Source organism: Pseudorca crassidens, chromosome 4, assembly GCF_039906515.1.
Source record: "Pseudorca crassidens isolate mPseCra1 chromosome 4, mPseCra1.hap1, whole genome shotgun sequence".
Lineage (NCBI taxonomy): Eukaryota > Metazoa > Chordata > Mammalia > Artiodactyla > Delphinidae > Pseudorca > Pseudorca crassidens.
In genome coordinates, this window is record NC_090299.1 from 136,402,992 (window position 1) to 136,419,601 (window position 16,610).

The 16,610-nt window shown below is 36.6% G+C and overlaps 1 protein-coding gene across 4 annotated transcripts in view; it reads left to right on the forward strand.

Annotated features, from left to right (window-relative positions):
* The window catches only part of PPP3CA (protein phosphatase 3 catalytic subunit alpha), a 295,722-nt gene that overhangs the window by 247,786 nt on the left and 31,326 nt on the right, over positions 1-16,610 (forward strand). For all 4 annotated transcript variants that reach the window (XM_067736859.1, XM_067736861.1, XM_067736860.1 and 1 more), the window contains exons 9-10: positions 13,070-13,195; positions 15,625-15,699. In XM_067736859.1, coding sequence (XP_067592960.1) covers positions 13,070-13,195; positions 15,625-15,699 — 201 coding nt within the window. The remainder of the gene's footprint in view (positions 1-13,069; positions 13,196-15,624; positions 15,700-16,610) is intronic.

Genomic DNA, 16,610 nt, shown 5'->3' on the forward strand with positions numbered 1-16,610 from the left:
TGGCAGATGTGAACTCTGCTCTAAACAATTTGGTTTGGCCGAAAACTATAATAAACCTCTTTTTAAAAGTGTTTTAAACCTTGATGTAAACAGTTAAGTCCTTTGTCTCTCTAATGATTATAACTGTGCTTCAAAAAAATCTATAAAGTAAATTGTAGTAGGTTTCCATGTGGTGCTAGTTCTCCATGGTTCAGATGAGTCGTCATATGGATAGGTGAGAGGCTAGATGGATGGATGGATGCTACAGATGTAGAGAAATATAAACATGTATACCAGGGGTGTACAACTCAATTCTAAGAAGATCTACTGACAGTAAAATTAAGTAATTAAGTAAAAGGTATTAAATGAAATGTATTTTGGAGTTGAGAGGAAAATCTAAATGACAACCAAACTAATACAGTGATCAAGACCAAAGATTAAAATGACAACCAGGAAAGAAATCAATTCAATGCTAAAGTAAGTTAAGGAAGAGAAGTTGAAAATCAGCTTTCAAGGATGGACAGGAAAAGCATTGTTTACAAGAATTTTGAGATTTTTTTTTTTTTTTGCAAAAGTCTATGCTTTTTGATAGAAAAAAACATATTATGATGTTTTGGACTTTTAAACTAGACAACTTGATAGATTTACTTATAAAAAGCATTTTAGTCTTACCAAAACTTGCAATTTCAACATCCTCAAATATTTCCCAATCAAAAAGTAGACAGGGCCTTCAGGAAGGTACCATTTATAAATTAAAAGATAATGTCTGACTTGGCAGGAAAATACCATCGTAAGGGAGGATTGAATTGTTAATATAGTGAACCCAGGTAGGAATCTGAGTGGCAGTCGTGATGTGAGCTCCAGGAGCAAATGCAGCATATCTGAAGCCAACTGGCCTTGAAGCCCCACCTTCCAGCAGGAGCTCTCAGCGCTCAGTGACACACCATTGACACAGCATGGTGTTGCCAGGCCTTACAATCTCATTCCCTGCTGCACCACAGTCCTTTCACACTGGGAGCTTGTTTCACCATTCAGGAATAACTTCCACAAACTTAGAGATAACTGGAACCTGCCAGGTTCAGGAGCCAAATAGAACCAGCTAGATTCCATCTTTGTCCTGTGTGGAGGAGGGAAAGGGGCAGGGGGAGTCTCTGTAAGGGAGTAGCATCACTGCCCAGGCAACCCTGAGTAGCACCTCTGCCTCTTTCTCCACAGCATGTGTAAAAGTTTACTTCCCTGCGAAGACACCCACGTTTTATAACAAGGGGCCATTTCCGTAGAGTCTGAGGCCTGTCTTCAGCATGGGCATCACCTTTCTCATTAACATATCCCTTTTTAAAGCATGTTTGGGGTATTTGCAACCATAGCCATAAATATGATCACTAGTTGCTTTACAAATTGGATAAAATTAATCTAGAGACTTTGCCCAATGGCAAAGTGTTCCCAACCCTTACTTTATTCCTCTATCATCTCAAATCTAAAGGTCTTCTTAATTGCTCTTGAGCAGCTGTTTGGCCAGTTCACTTATTTCAATATAGAAAATGTAGATACTTAATCTTTCACTTCAGATTGTATTTACATTTAGATAAACTATAAAAATACCATCTATGGACTGAATGTCTGTGTTCCTCCTCCCCCCAAATTCATTATGTTGAGACTCTAACCCCCGACGTGATGTATTTCGAGGTGCCACCTTTGGGAAATAATTACTGTTAGATTAGGTCATGGCTGGGGCATTGTGATGGGATTAATTATAAAGATAGGAGGAAACAGAGGCTCTCTCTGCATGCACCAAGGAAGGCTATGTGAGGACAAGACCAGCCAGAGGGCCCTCACCAAGAACCTGACCCTGCTGGCACTCTGATCTGGACGTCCAGCCTCCAGAACTGTGAGAAATAAATGTTTGTTGTTTAAGTCAAAAACAAAAAAAAGAAAGAAAATGTAAATACATATTCATGGTAGCATTTTGTTATTTGACATTTGCTAACAAATGCTAAAGCAAAAGCAAACAATAAGGAAGATACACCCCCATGAAAAAAGAGTCATTTCTTTACTTATTTGATAAACATTTTTATTTTTTAGCCCAATGAGTATTGGTAGAATTACACACACCAGGAAGATAATTTCTTAATAATGGTTATTAAACCTAGGACAATCTACCAAGGAGTAGTATGGAATATAAGAATCTATGAAGGAGCCAAGCATGAACAAAACTCTTAGTATTAACTCCTTTTATTATCAGTATGAGATGGTAAAGAAGAAATTTAGGTAGACTTTTAAAGGTAAAGAGAACCTGAAGTTAGAAGGTTTTGATTGGTTTTCAGAGAAATCTCCTCTCCGAGATAAATGGATAAAATTAACTGCAGAGAGGTTTCAGTAGAATGTCCCCTTTATGCTGCCTTTTATAACCAGGATTCTTCAATATGTGCAATTCATCAGTGGTTGTGATTTCCTATACCTATAACAATAATAATAACTAATATTTATTGAGCATTTACCATTGCCAGACAGTGCTCTACATTTCCATTCCATGAATAAATGCATTTAATCTTTCAAGCACTCGATGAACTACATTATAATCTTGATTTTATTGATGAAAAACCGGACACAGAGGAGTTACATACTTTCCCCAAAGTTCATGCAAGCTGGTCAGGGAATGGCACTGAGATCGAAGCTCAGCAGTCTGACTCCAGGGCCCACGGGTTACCCTCCTTCTGTGCTCTTGTGCATCAGCTTTGTTATGTGAAAGCTTTCAGGGCAGCGTTTGCACTGATCCCCTATTCAGCTCAGGGGTTCATTGTGTTTAGGTGACTAGTTTTCAAGAAGAAAGGAAAAGCTTTTGAAATGAAGAGTCATTTGTTATCACTTTTAAATTACATGAGTGTTTTACATCCAAATACATACATTATTAAAAGATTAGAGTATCTTTTGTACTAGTCTGAAATAAATGTCTCCCTTGAAAAGATATCCCCCAAAGCACTTATGCTTTTGCTTTTGTTTATTCAGCTCTGCTGTGAAAGTGTCATTGCTGGAGGCCGCTTTCTAAATAGATTAGTTTTACTCCAGTAATCACCTTGCTTACATTTAAACATTTAATTAATGGGACAGAAGGTGAAATAGAAAACCTATCAAGATTGAATATTTAGGGATTACTTTCCCTATATATTTTAATTGAATTAAGCTACGTATAATCTATGTATCTTTACTCTAACAAATGGCCTTGATTTCTTTTTTGTTTTTACATCTTTATTGGAGTATAATTGCTTTACAATGGTGTGTTAGTTTCTGCTTTATGACAAAGTGAATCAGTTATACATATGTTCCCATATCTCTTCCCTCTTGCGTCTCCCTCCCTCCCACCCTCCCTATCGCACCCCTCCAGGCGGTCACAAAGCACCGAGCTGATGTCCCTGTGCTATGTGGCTGCTTCCCACTAGCTATCTACCTTACGTTTGGTAGTGTATATATGCCCATGCCTCTCTCTCGCTTTGTCACAGCTTGATTTCTTAACCATCACCACTACAGGATTGTAAATTTCAGCAGTTAAGTAATTGTGGAGCTTCAACAAAATAAGTACTCTATGGCAGTGGGTGCGATAATCCTCGCTTTTCACAAAGCTCTGCCCATAAAATCAGATCTCAGTGTTCTGTGAACTCTTCCTTGGGGATGAAGACAGGACCTCTAGCAACCCGAGTCCTCCATCCAGATTCCTTGTCAGTGCTCTTCTGCTGCCCCTTGGACGGGACCATTTAAGGCTTACATCTTGTGTTACATTCCATTTTCTGACAGATGGTTAGAGGATTCTTACCCTGGACTGAAACCAACTTCTCTAGAAATCTAATTGTCAATAAGGCATTTAACAGGAGGAAAAACAAGAAATATATATTTATTTGTGTGTGTGTGTGTTTGTATATATGTATGTGTATATACATATATACACACACACATAACATATATGAAACGTTAAAGATGTGAATCAGTGGATTATCCCTTGCTATTCATTATCTAGAGGTTCTAGACCTGCAAGACATTCAGTGACATTACTTCCACGAAAAGAAGTAGATATCAAGTGTATAGGCTTATATTAACTCAGTGCCAAGGATATCTTGGAGATAGCAACCTAGAACCATTGCAAGCTGCAGCTTAAGGCTTGATACCAAGTACAAGGTGAAAGAGCATACAGACACTGAAACAGATACAGATACAGGCACTACTTTTCAAAGTACCTCCCACCGAGGTACACTTACCCTTGTTATGCATTTGGAGCTGATAAGTATCAGCTGTATTGAATGAGAGCCAGTGTTTCCTATGTCCATGCCATCTCCCCCAGTAGCTTAAAGCTTCAGGTAAATCTTTCTCATTTAGTCTAGGGTTGATTAAGCCTTATTTTAACATTATAATTGTATAGATTAGAACTTAAAGGAATGTACCAGCTCAAACTGATAAGGAACTCAAAACTGCCGATGACTCCTTGTTGACTTAGCAAAAAATATTTAATGGTAGAAATTCAAATTCTCTTTGTGAAATTGTAATGTTAGAAATGATTCACAGTGTTTGACTGGACTTGGGCTAATCCCAAGGATCAATTTTTGGCCCAAATTCTCTGGATCCTAGTATGTCGATGTGACACATTAAGTGGGAATCGTAAAATGGCAAAACTATTAAAAATAGATAGCCATTCTTTCCTCAAGGAATTTGAAACTGAGTCATGATACTTTATATTTTTCAGGTGCCAAAATTTTATCTGATTGTATATATTATAAATATTAATCCCATATATTATTTTATTTGATCTTCATATTTTGAAGATGACCTAATTATTCCTATTTTACAAGTTTGAAAGGTACGACTCAAATAAGGAGAAATGTTTGCCAAAGCTCACATAGTTACTATGTGACAGAGACAATATTATTTCCACTCTTATCTATTTTAGAATCTTACAATTTCAAAACAGAGTTTAGCCTCTGAAGTGACATATTACCTTTTTCCCAAATTCTTTCAAGCACCCTTCAGACTTCTGTTCATATGTGGTTAGTTACATTTTTAGTGTCCTGACAAGTTACATGTTTTATGTTTTTAAATTTTTCTTTATTTTCTCTTTTTTTTGCCTGCCTGCCTTCTTTCTTTCCTTCCTCTCTTTCTCCATCTTGTCTTTCTTTTCTCTATTTCCTTTCATTAGATCTTTTCTTCAGCCAACACTGTTGAGCATCAACCATGTGCCAGGTATGGTACAAAGCACAATAAAAGAAAAAAGAAGAGAGATCTATGCCTTCCTCATTCCTTCTATCATCTGCCTTCCACTTACTTTACTCAAAATTCTGTATTTGAATAATACCTGATTCAGAATTTACTAATGCAGTATTAAGAAGGGAAACACATAACACACACTCATGCATACATACACGCGCACACACACACACACACACATAACCATAAGATTGGCTCAGATAATAGATATATCTAGTACAGTCACCTTCCTTCATGTAAGATAATGTCATCCACATTTATGTAGGAGACTTGTGACAAAGTTAAAGAAGGTGTTATAGGTGCCATGAAAGAGGCATGTACAAGGTAAGAGGAGGAACAAGGGTTAGATGTGGGCGTAAAAGGATTATATACAGAAACACGTGAAACACACACACGTGTATTTCAATAAGTACAAAATCATTAGCTCATACCTTCAAGAAAATTATATTTAACTACTGTTTGTATCCAGTAATACTAAGATATTTCAGGTTGGTTGAAATTCAGTCATTATGTAGAAGTTACTGAGCATGTGCCTGTGAAATACACTCTGATAAGTACTGAGTTGAGCAATTTAAACATTAAATTTCTCAAGAAACCCATACTGAAAAATATCATTATGACAGAATTACCTAAAAATTACCTATAAATTGAAGACTTGAAATCCGTCTTCATAAATGCCTTGAACACTTACTTTGAGCCTAACCTTATAAGCCATAGAGTAAAAGTGAGTTACAAGTGTAGCCCTTGCTCACCAAATACAGTAACCCTCATGAATTGGTAAATTTCCTTTGACCTAGGTCATGCCCTTTACTTAGGTCACTAATAATAAAAAAAGGAATCTTCTTAAAACAGAATCCATCAGGCAAGTATAGGACATTGAGAAGAAAAAAAAGGAAACAGGAGTGAGAAGTCAAATTTCTAAATGGAAGGAATCGTAGAGATTGTGTTTATAGATGCTATAACATGTACTACAATAACTATGCATATATGTGAATGTACATATATATCTTCTCAAGTTTTTAAACGAAACTTGTACCCTCCCCAAAGTAATCTTTATGGGAACATATAGATTTTTAAAAATCTCTAGCATCTCTCCCAGAGAGAAGACCCTTTCATGCAGCATACCAACATAATCTTAAAATTCTGCCAAAGGACATTATGCGTACATAGTCCTACCTCAAGAATTTTATCCATCAAACTATCGTGTCTCCTTCTATGATGGTAGGACTTTGCCAAAAGAACACACTGATGCTACGTTTTCTACCAGGGTATCTGAGGGTGGAAGAATTGAAAGGAAAAAACATCCTGGGCCTATTATGCTTTTTTTTTTTTGCGCTTTTTCTGGGTGGCTTCCAGGGATTCTGAAGTGCCTTCATTTGCTTTCCTCTCATCTTTGTTTCTTTTCTGTCCCTCTGTCCCATCTTTTGAAGTGGGGAGTGGATTGTCAGTTAGAGTTGAGATAAAAACGTTAGCAGAAGGGTGAAAAGAATAAAATTTATCACTTCCCTTCTTTTGAGCTCTTCTCTCCTCTATCTTAGAACTGCCCTAGTAGTGTTGAGAATGCCTGAGGTATGTAGGGAACATTACAGTTACTAATCTGAAGGCTTTCAGAAAAAGAGCTCTGTGTTCCTCTTAAAATCGACTTGGAATGTGTTGAACCCATGGTTCGGTGAGCTCGTCAATGCATCTTGCTAGCAATATTTTGATAACTTCTCTTAAACTGGAAGCTCTCTTTGACCTTTCTATTTTTGTCATTTACTGCCCTGTCATCAGCTTCCCTGCTGATGGCAGTTGTAAAGAAGATGCTGCGAAATGTTATCAAGTTTTTGTGAACTATTGGTTTTTGTGTCTCATCAAAGTTTTAAATTTTAAAAAGTAGGAGAGACCCCTTTAATTTACAGATTTGGATATGGCCCAGCAATTTATGCATGGTTTGATAGACGGAGGATTGAATTAAGATCTAGATTCTATTCCTCGGGCTTCACTATATTCAGATGGCCTTGTGGTATCATTAGAAATAATAGAGGTCCAGTGCCCCTTCCCTGTTTCCTAGCAGGAGCAGTCTCTTTATCACTGATTTTTATATCTTTTACATAAGCATGATGGGACCAACTAATTGCATAATTTTGCAGCCATAATTTTGACATCAGAGAAAGAACTGGCATTCAGGTCTCCAGATTCATGGGGATTAATATTCTTTCTATTATACCAAGTTTCTTCTGGCTATCCTTCACCCCTGTGTGTGCAACAAAAGAGCATTTGTTTCTGTGCTGTCTGGTCTGCTCTGAACAATGGTTCATAACCTAAGGCCCGTATATATGTCATAATCCCTCTCAGGGCCTCTGATACAATTGGTAAAGGACATGAGGGCATATGTATTGCTAGCAGAATAGAGGAGTTCCTTGATGGTAGACTTTGTTCTTTTTTCCTCTCTCTATTTCTCAGACAAGGTCTCAGGAGGTGGTCTCGAGTGATTCTTGAAGTACAACCATTTGTATTATTTATATGCACTGGAGATAAACATCTTTCAAGTACTTCAGAGGAGAGCACCGTGTTAGGGCTCAGTTGAGTTCTGTAATTCCAGCGGCAGTCAGAGGAAGGTGGCAGGGGTGGAAGATGAAACGTTAACTGTGAATTTCGTGACGGAATATTTGGGACTGTTCTGGTTTAATGTTTTTCATGTATTTTTGCAACATATATATTTATTATGCAAAAAATCAAAATTCATACGTTATTAATGTAAGACTATTCGAGAAGTATATTTGCATGAGTATTTTATGTGGCTGAAGAAAAAAGAATATATATTATTGCACTTGCATTTTTAAATGAAAGCTATTTATTTACTTTAACATGTTTATTGGAGTATAATTGCTTTACAATGGTGTGTTAGTTTCTGCTTTATAACAAAGTGAATCAGCTATACACATACACGTGTCCCCATATCTCTTCCCTCTTGCATCTCCCTCCCTCCCACCCTTCCTATCCTACCCCTCCAGGCAGTCACAGAGCGCGGAGCTGATCTCCCTGTGCTATGCGACTGCTTCCCACTAGCTATCTATTTTACGTTTGGTCGTGTGTATATGTCCATGCCACTCTCTCACTTCGTCCCAGCTTGCCCTTCCCCCTCCCCATATCCTCAAGTCCATTCTCTAGTAGGTCTGTGTCTTAATTCCCATCTTGCCCCTGGGTTCTTCATGACCATTTTTTTTTTTTAGATTCCATATATATGTGTTAGCATACGGTATTTGTTTTTCTCTTTCTGACTTACTTCACTCTGTATGCCAGACTCTAGGTCCATCTACCTCACTACAAATAGCACAATTTTGTTTCTTTTTATGGCTGAGTAATATTCCATTGTATATATGTGCCACATCTTCTTTATCCATTCATCTGTCGATGGACACTTAGGTTGCTTCCATGTCCTGGCTATTTTAAATAGAGCTGTAATGAACACTGTGGTACATGACTCTTTTTGAATTATGGTTTTTTCAGGGTATATGCCCAGTAGTGGGATTGCTGGGTTGTATGGTAGTTCTATTTTTAGTTTTTTAAGGAACATCCATACTGTTCTCCATAGTGGCTGTATCAATTTACATTCCCACCAGCAGTGCAAGAGGGTTCCCTTTTCTACACACCCTCTCCAGCATTTACTGTTTGTAGATTTTTTGACGATGGCCATTCTAACTGGTGTGAGGTGATACCTCATTGTAGTTTTGGTTTGTATTTCGCTAATGATTAATGATGTTGAGCATTCTTTTGTTTGTTTGTTGGCAATCTGTATACCTTCTTTGGAGAAATGTCTATTTAGGTCTTCTGCCCATTTTTGGATTGGGTTATTTGTTTTTTTGATATTGAGCTGCATGAGCTGCTTATAAATTTTGGAGATTAATCCTTTGTCAGTTGCTTCATTTGCAAATATTTTCTCCCATTCTGAGGGTTGTCTTTTCATCTTGTTTATGGTTTCCTTTGCTGTGCAAAAGCTTTGAAGTTTCATTAGGTCCCATTTGTTTATTTTTGTTTTTATAGAAAAATAAGAAAAAAGTTCTATTAAAACCCTCTTAGAATTACTGAGAATATTCATCAGTCTTTGTGTTAATGATGAGATCTTTGCTGCAGAAGTTTGTGAACATCATTTGGGTCTGGAAGAGGTCGTATAAGTTATCTGGATAAACCCATGTAGTGAGGTGAGGTAATTTAGACATAGAGACATTAAGTGACCGTGTGTCTTATAATTCATGACAGAATCCATCTCTCGGTCTCGGCGCCTGGCCTTCCAGTCCAGTGCTCCTTTTTTTAAAAAAAAAGAATAAATGTGGAAGGGGAAGGGTGAGAATATTGTGGAATACTGGAAAGTTGAGGCACTTCAGATTCAAACCCAAACTGAAGTTTGCTGCTTCTCGTGTGTGACCTTGGGCAAATAACCTCTCTGCTTATTTTGAAAATGCAAGTAAGAATCACTTTTGAGAGAGATTGCAAAGATTTGTGATTATAAAAGACCAAATATAGTGCCTGGTATAGAGCAGATGCTTAGAAAACGTAGCTGCTGTTAACTGGTATTATTTCTGCTGTTAATAAACAAAAATAAAATCTGTAAACAGTATCTGCTTTATCAGTAGGCACGCAGATAAATTAGGTTGAGCCAATGTTGAATGAATAAATGCTTTGTCTCACCAGCTACAAAACAGAGCTTCTGCTTATCTGTTGTGGATAAGCCTTGTCCACACTTCTGAATGTGCATCCTATTTCACTTTTCTCAAACACGTATTTTGGCGAAAAGCTAAAACCTCTTTAATTATGAATACCATATTCAAAGTTAAATTAGTATAACAGCTGGGACTAGAATTCATACATTTATAATTTAGGAGAGAGAGAGGGAATGGTGGAAAGGGAATGGATTTGGTGTCAGTAGAAGCTGAGTTTGAGTAGGAGTGATATCTTCCACTTAGTTCCTGGTTGCATGATCCTAAGAAAGTCACTTCATTTCTTGACCTCAAATCCTTAGTTTATAACATGAGGGCAGTCACATCTGTTTCTCAGATTTGTAGTAAGGATTAAGTGACATATTATAGAAAGCCTCTCTCTTTCATCTGGGGTACTGTCAGTTATAACACTTACTTCTTCCTACTGTACCAACCTAACACTAATAAAAAGTGGGGGAGTGGACTTCGAGGAGAAATTACTCTTCAAAAAGATGACTTAGGACCTTAAGAGATCCTTTTGAAGATGGGAGGATCCATTTCTGCTAATAATATGCAGTATTCAAAAATGGTAAAGACCTTTTCCATGAAGCCGGTGCTCAGGGAGCAGTTAGCAAAAGCGGGAAGTACTTCACCTTTCCCATCTGGCAGATCCCAAGTATTGATATTGTAATTTGCCAGGAGTTTTTCATTTTGCATGTTTCTAATACTATGTGAATGTATCCTTAGGCCAAATGACATATCGCATAAATGATAGGATAATGCAAAGAAGAACAGGTTTACAGAAGTGTATGCGGGATTCAGCATTCCATGGGAAGAAGACAGTTAACTCCCTCCATATCAGTATGGATTGCATTATCTGCAATTCCTGTCCCCAAACCATCTGTGATTCTGTTCCATGGAACTGGGTTGGTCAGCCTGAAATATGATTCAAAGGAAAAAACCTCACTGTTCTCAAGTATGATTTTTGTTAACTTCTAGCTGCTGAAAACATCCACTTTATTATTCAGCTGCAATATGATGTATGTAGTATGCAAATCACAGAAAACTATACCTCCTTCCCATGCTCTGCACTGATCAACCCCACCAAGATTCTCTTAGTTCTGAGCCACACTTTAACAGTAGCATTGCTGCTGTGGAATACATCCAGAATAGGATAAGCAAGATGGGGGAAAGGCTCTAGAAGACCGCTTGGTCTCATGTGAGGAAGGGTCAAAGGCATTAGGAAGAATTTTCTTGAAAAAGATTATAGGGAAAATACCAAGATGTATCCTTAGTTTCTGAGCATCTGTGCTAAGAAGGTGGTATATGAAACATAAAGATAGAGAGCCTGCTGTATGGTACTCGTCCTTACAGCCGTAGGGAGACGTTGGATATATACATATACACTTAGAATAGCTGTGATCAAAATTGAATAATAAATGCAAATAGAGCTGTAAGTCAAGGGCTTTTGGAATTCAGAGGAGAGACATCCACCAGAGGAAATCAGAAAAGATTTCACAGAGGGGATAGTGTTTGGGCTGGGCACCGAAGGATGGGAAGAATTTGGAAATTCAGAGGTTTCTGAGAAAACATTCCAGGTGGAAGGAAAACGCGGAGTTATGAAAGCAATGTTATGTTAAAGATATCGATAAGTAGTTGAGTAAGATATTAGTGCAGACATTCATGCAAAGCTCAAACCCAGTAAACTCCCAAGAGCTCTTCAAAAATATATATTTTTTAAGGGATATCTTTATGCATAGCAATCACATGCTATAACATCTTCCACATACAAAAGTCAGTCCAAAAATTAAAAAGTCATGAGATGATTAATTTTTCTATATTTTAAACCGCCAAACAAAACCAAGAAAAACTCATTTGACAGCATCTAGGATCTGTTCAATAGTTTCTGCTAATACAATGATTATGATAGGATAATAACAGTAAAATCTTGCCAAAACTCAGCAAGGCACAGTGTGAGAGTATTGTTCTTAATATTTAAAGGACTGTCATTTAGAAACAGAAGTATACTTGATCTGTATTTTTCCAGAAGGCAGAACTAGGATCACTAAGTAGTAAAGAAGGTTTAAATTCCCCCTGAGAATTTCCTACAACTTAAAATCGTCTATCCGTAGAGGAGATGACCCTATTAAAACAGGTAGCTTTTGCTTCATTGAAAGTATTCACGGACACCTGCTCACCCTGTGTCCCGATTGCTATAGATGAGGTTCTGAACCTGGTTAGAAGTGAGACTAGCTATGCTCTTAACATCTCTGCAACCGTGACATCCCATGTGAGTGTGTGTCCAACCTACAGATACCAGGCAAAGCAGAGTGAAGCAGGCAGATTGATTTTCCCATTTTTGAGGATGGTGCATCCTTTTCAGAAGTCAAGGATGGAGTCAACATCGGCATATTATTTAAGGCAGGATTCAGTCCAAACATTTTACTTTATTAAGTCAAGAGTGCAGTCTAATTTAAACTATTTTGTACAACTATTGTGAGTTGTACTGGAAAAAAGTGTGCTTTAAAAACAATAGATATAAATTCTGTTCAAATATTTGAGGATATTATTAAATTATATCACACTAACTTAGCTATGCCACTTTTATTCGTGTCACCAGGTATTAAATAAGACTAAAATGGGGGGCTTCCCTGGTGGCGCAGTGGTTGAGAGTCCGCCTGCCGATGCAGGGGACACGGGTTTGTGCCCTGGTCCGGGAAGATCCCACATGCCGTGGAGCGGCTGGGCCCGTGAGCCATGGCCGCTGAGCCTGCGCGTCCGGAGCCTGTGCTCCGCAACAGGAGAGGCCACAACAGTGAGAGGCCCACGAAAAAAAAGAAAAAGAAAACAAAAGACTAAAGTGTTCTTGGCTGCAAAAGAGCTTGATCCAATTCCTGACGTTTGATTAACTATCTTATATAAATATTTGCCAAACTATAATGCCATTTCATGTATAGTATTTATACATTGTGCAGTTAGATACTACACTGAATGAAGTTTAAATCCATAACTAAATAAACATTCGTGACCAATGAAGCTGTTTGCCTTGATGCTTTGGAACTTAAGTCAAATATATAGTTGAATTTTCTTGATCAACTCAAGCCATGTGTAGAAGCAGAAATATGTGCTTGTGAATCTAATGTCCTTCTTTTTGTTTTCTTCAGCTGCAGTATTGAAGTATGAGAACAATGTCATGAATATCAGGCAATTCAACTGTTCTCCTCATCCATACTGGCTTCCCAATTTCATGGATGTTTTCACTTGGTCCCTGCCATTTGTTGGGGAAAAAGGTATGTTGTGGAATCCTGAGATGTTCTTAATAAAATGATATGGGAAGGAAGGAGAGGTAATGCGGCCTTTTTTTACCATGAAACAGTCAGAAAGAGAAACACTTTGGCCTAACCAGTAAAACTCACAGGCTTCACCGTAGGAGCAGTGATTTGAAAGTATGTCACTGTATATGCCATTAACAATATGCAATGAGTGGAATTAAGGGGAAATAAAAGAGGAATATTAGGATAATTTATATAACCTCATTAGAATAATCCAACCCTTTAAAAAATAACAGATTCATAGTTTTGATTGGCTTCAAGCTATAATGGCTACCTTCTTTTCTTACCCCTTCGCATTATAATTCAAAAGTATAATTTTATTTTATAGACTACTGGTCAAATTAAAAGCTTGTGATAACCATGCTTTCCTCACATTTCTGATGTTAATAATAATCATTGTACGAAAGTGATTAATGGCTACAATATTTTGAAACACAACATGTACAATAACAAAAAAATAGTTCATTTAAAATATGGTGGCCATTAGTATAAGGTGAGACAAATTTACATTTAAAAAGTTGTTTATTAGCCTGCCCCAGGTTTACAGAAGAATTGGCCTTATCCTTCTTTCCTTCCTTCTCCCTTTATTTGGTTTTTATATTTTGACCTAAACCTCAGCAAAAATTTGGAGGAAAGGCCTGCACCCACTGAACTTGAGTTTTCAGTTCAGGAGGTTTAATGGTGATAATCTGGATCATTCCTCATGCAACATCTTGAGCATCACAGAGAAGGTGAATGTGTGCATTGTAATAAACATAAGAGCCTGCACGTGTTTCAGAAAAATGATGTCTTATGGGGGGATTTTAGAGAAAAGCTGTACATTCTTCTGAAATATTTGTTTATATTAATACATATGTGTAATATAGTAATATGTGTAGTATTTATTTTCCTACAGTCAATGTATTTTTTCTTTAAATATTCTAAAAACAATTAAACCCGAGAATCTATGAATTGTCAGCAAAGAAGTCTTCCCTTCCAACACCAAAATAAGTCAAAAGTAAATTTTAATACTTTCTGATAAATGTTCCCAGTAATACTCCGTTACACCCATCAGATCACAGCGTGGACACAGAAGCACTGAGAATCCTGACAACTACCCTTGAACACCCTTCATTTTGGTTGTTTCCATTAATTATTCAGATTTTGAACATCTGTTATAAAAGAATGTATTAATATATTCGTGTACATAATTTACGTTTTTTTCTTTTTTTTTTAACTTTATATTTTATACTGGAGTATAGCCAATTAACAGTGTTGTGATAGTTCAGGTACACAGCGAAGGGACTCAGCCACACATATGCATGTATCCATTCTCCCCCAAACTCCCCTCCCATCCAGGCTGCCACATAACATTGAGCAGAGTTCCCTGTGCTATACAGTAGGTCCTTGTTGGTTATCCATTTTAAATATAGCAGTGTGTACATAATTTACTTTTGATAATTAAACTGAAGCTCTGAGTTAATGTTGGCTCCAGTGAAGTTTTACTCTTTATCATATATCTTCAATGCTAGAAAAACACTGATTTTAAAAAGTAACTCTTGAAGAAATAGTGGACAGGCTTCTTTTCACATTCATGATAGAACCCAACCTAATTTTTTAAAACGTTCAATGCAAATAACATGTAACTTAGCGTAAAGGGTTGCAGTACTAATTTTCTGTGTATAATGCTTTTATACAGCGCTCTTATAATCTATTTACTCAAGTAAATTTCTTATTAAACTTACCTGAGCTTCATTTGTAAAACCTTTTTGAAAATGAAGCTTAATGTTGTATATGTGTATATATATATGTATGTATATATATATATATATAGATATATCAACACATTCATTTTTTAAAATCAATATTCTCACAACTACCTCAAATATATTAGTTCATAAATCATCAGTTTTTCTTAAACACAAAACCACATTTCTATCACTATTCTGGGTTCTCTGGGGGACTAAAAAATTTAAAAAAGAGATCTAGCATTCACTCGATCCCTATGAACATAAAGTTTGTAATCTGGTCTAAATCTAGCAGCATCATTGTACAAATAAATAAAAATTCAAAAGTAACCATTTTCTCCTTCCTAGATTATAGTATATTCATATCCACATTTTTCTTTTGTCCACTGTCTATTGACCTATAGCTGGTAAATGTTACCATTAGATTTTGTAGGCATGAGCTAATAATTTTAAAAATATAAAGTCTGCATAGAAATACAAAGCCTGTTATCTTTTATGGTCTGAATTTTAAAGAAACTACTTGCAGGAAATTCCATCTTCAATATAGGTAAGAATGTTATTGCTAAGCCTGGTCATTAACAGTGCCAGTCATAATTAAGGTTATAGTAGAAAATGTAGACTTTTTTTTCCTTTCTTTCTTTCTTTCCTTTTTCTCTTTAGTGACTGAGATGCTGGTAAATGTCCTCAACATCTGCTCAGATGATGAACTGGGGTCAGAGGAAGATGGATTTGATGGTAAGAGCCTTGAGCCTTTGTGCTAATGCTGTTTGCCAAGTAATTACTTGGCGTCTCGTAGGTAACCCTAAGAATAAATTTCTAAGATTTAGATGTGTAAATCATAACATACTGCTGAGAATGAAAGATATTATTATATTTTCTAGTTGCTTTGAAAAAATGCAAGAAAAAACTTGAGAGAATTTTCCCCTTACCCTGAAAACATAGTTGAAGCTGCGAACTACTTCAATAAACATCTTTCGGTAGCTCACATTGCTAAGTGAGTTTTTTGGTTCTTTTAGTGAGGTTGTTTCTGTCAATTATTCAAATTTTGATGTCTATGATAAAAGAAGATACTTACACATTGGTGTATTGGTATTTATGTCAACCCCAATATTTTTTCATGCCTATAATAATCAATGAATAAGCTATGAGGTTTTTTATTGTTGTTTTTTAAGATACTATTTGGTATTCAGTTACCCTTGAAGAATACACTTTCTATAAAAGACAAAAGATTCATGAGGTGAATGAAGATAGAAAAAATGACTCTAGCTCTTACAAAAGGACCCCAAAATGAATGGAAATTTACCAAAAAAATGTAGTTGGAGGAGGAAAGTGCAAAGTTCACTTCCATAAACATTTACTAAGTACCTGCTCTGCACAGGGCACTCGGGATTCCAAAATGCATTAAAGACCTAAGAAGAAGTTGCAGTCTGGTTAGAGAGACGGATGCGTAAACATTATAATATCAATAAAATAAGTAAAGGGGGAAGGTAGCAGTGGAAACTAGATATTGTGGCAAGTTTAAATTGATAAAATTTTTACCTTTAAAAACTGCACTTGGGTAAAATGAAGCAAGAATGTGGCCCTTTCCAAAAGTTACTATCTGAACAGCATGGTTTAATATTTACTTGGGCTTAATACAGGTCACA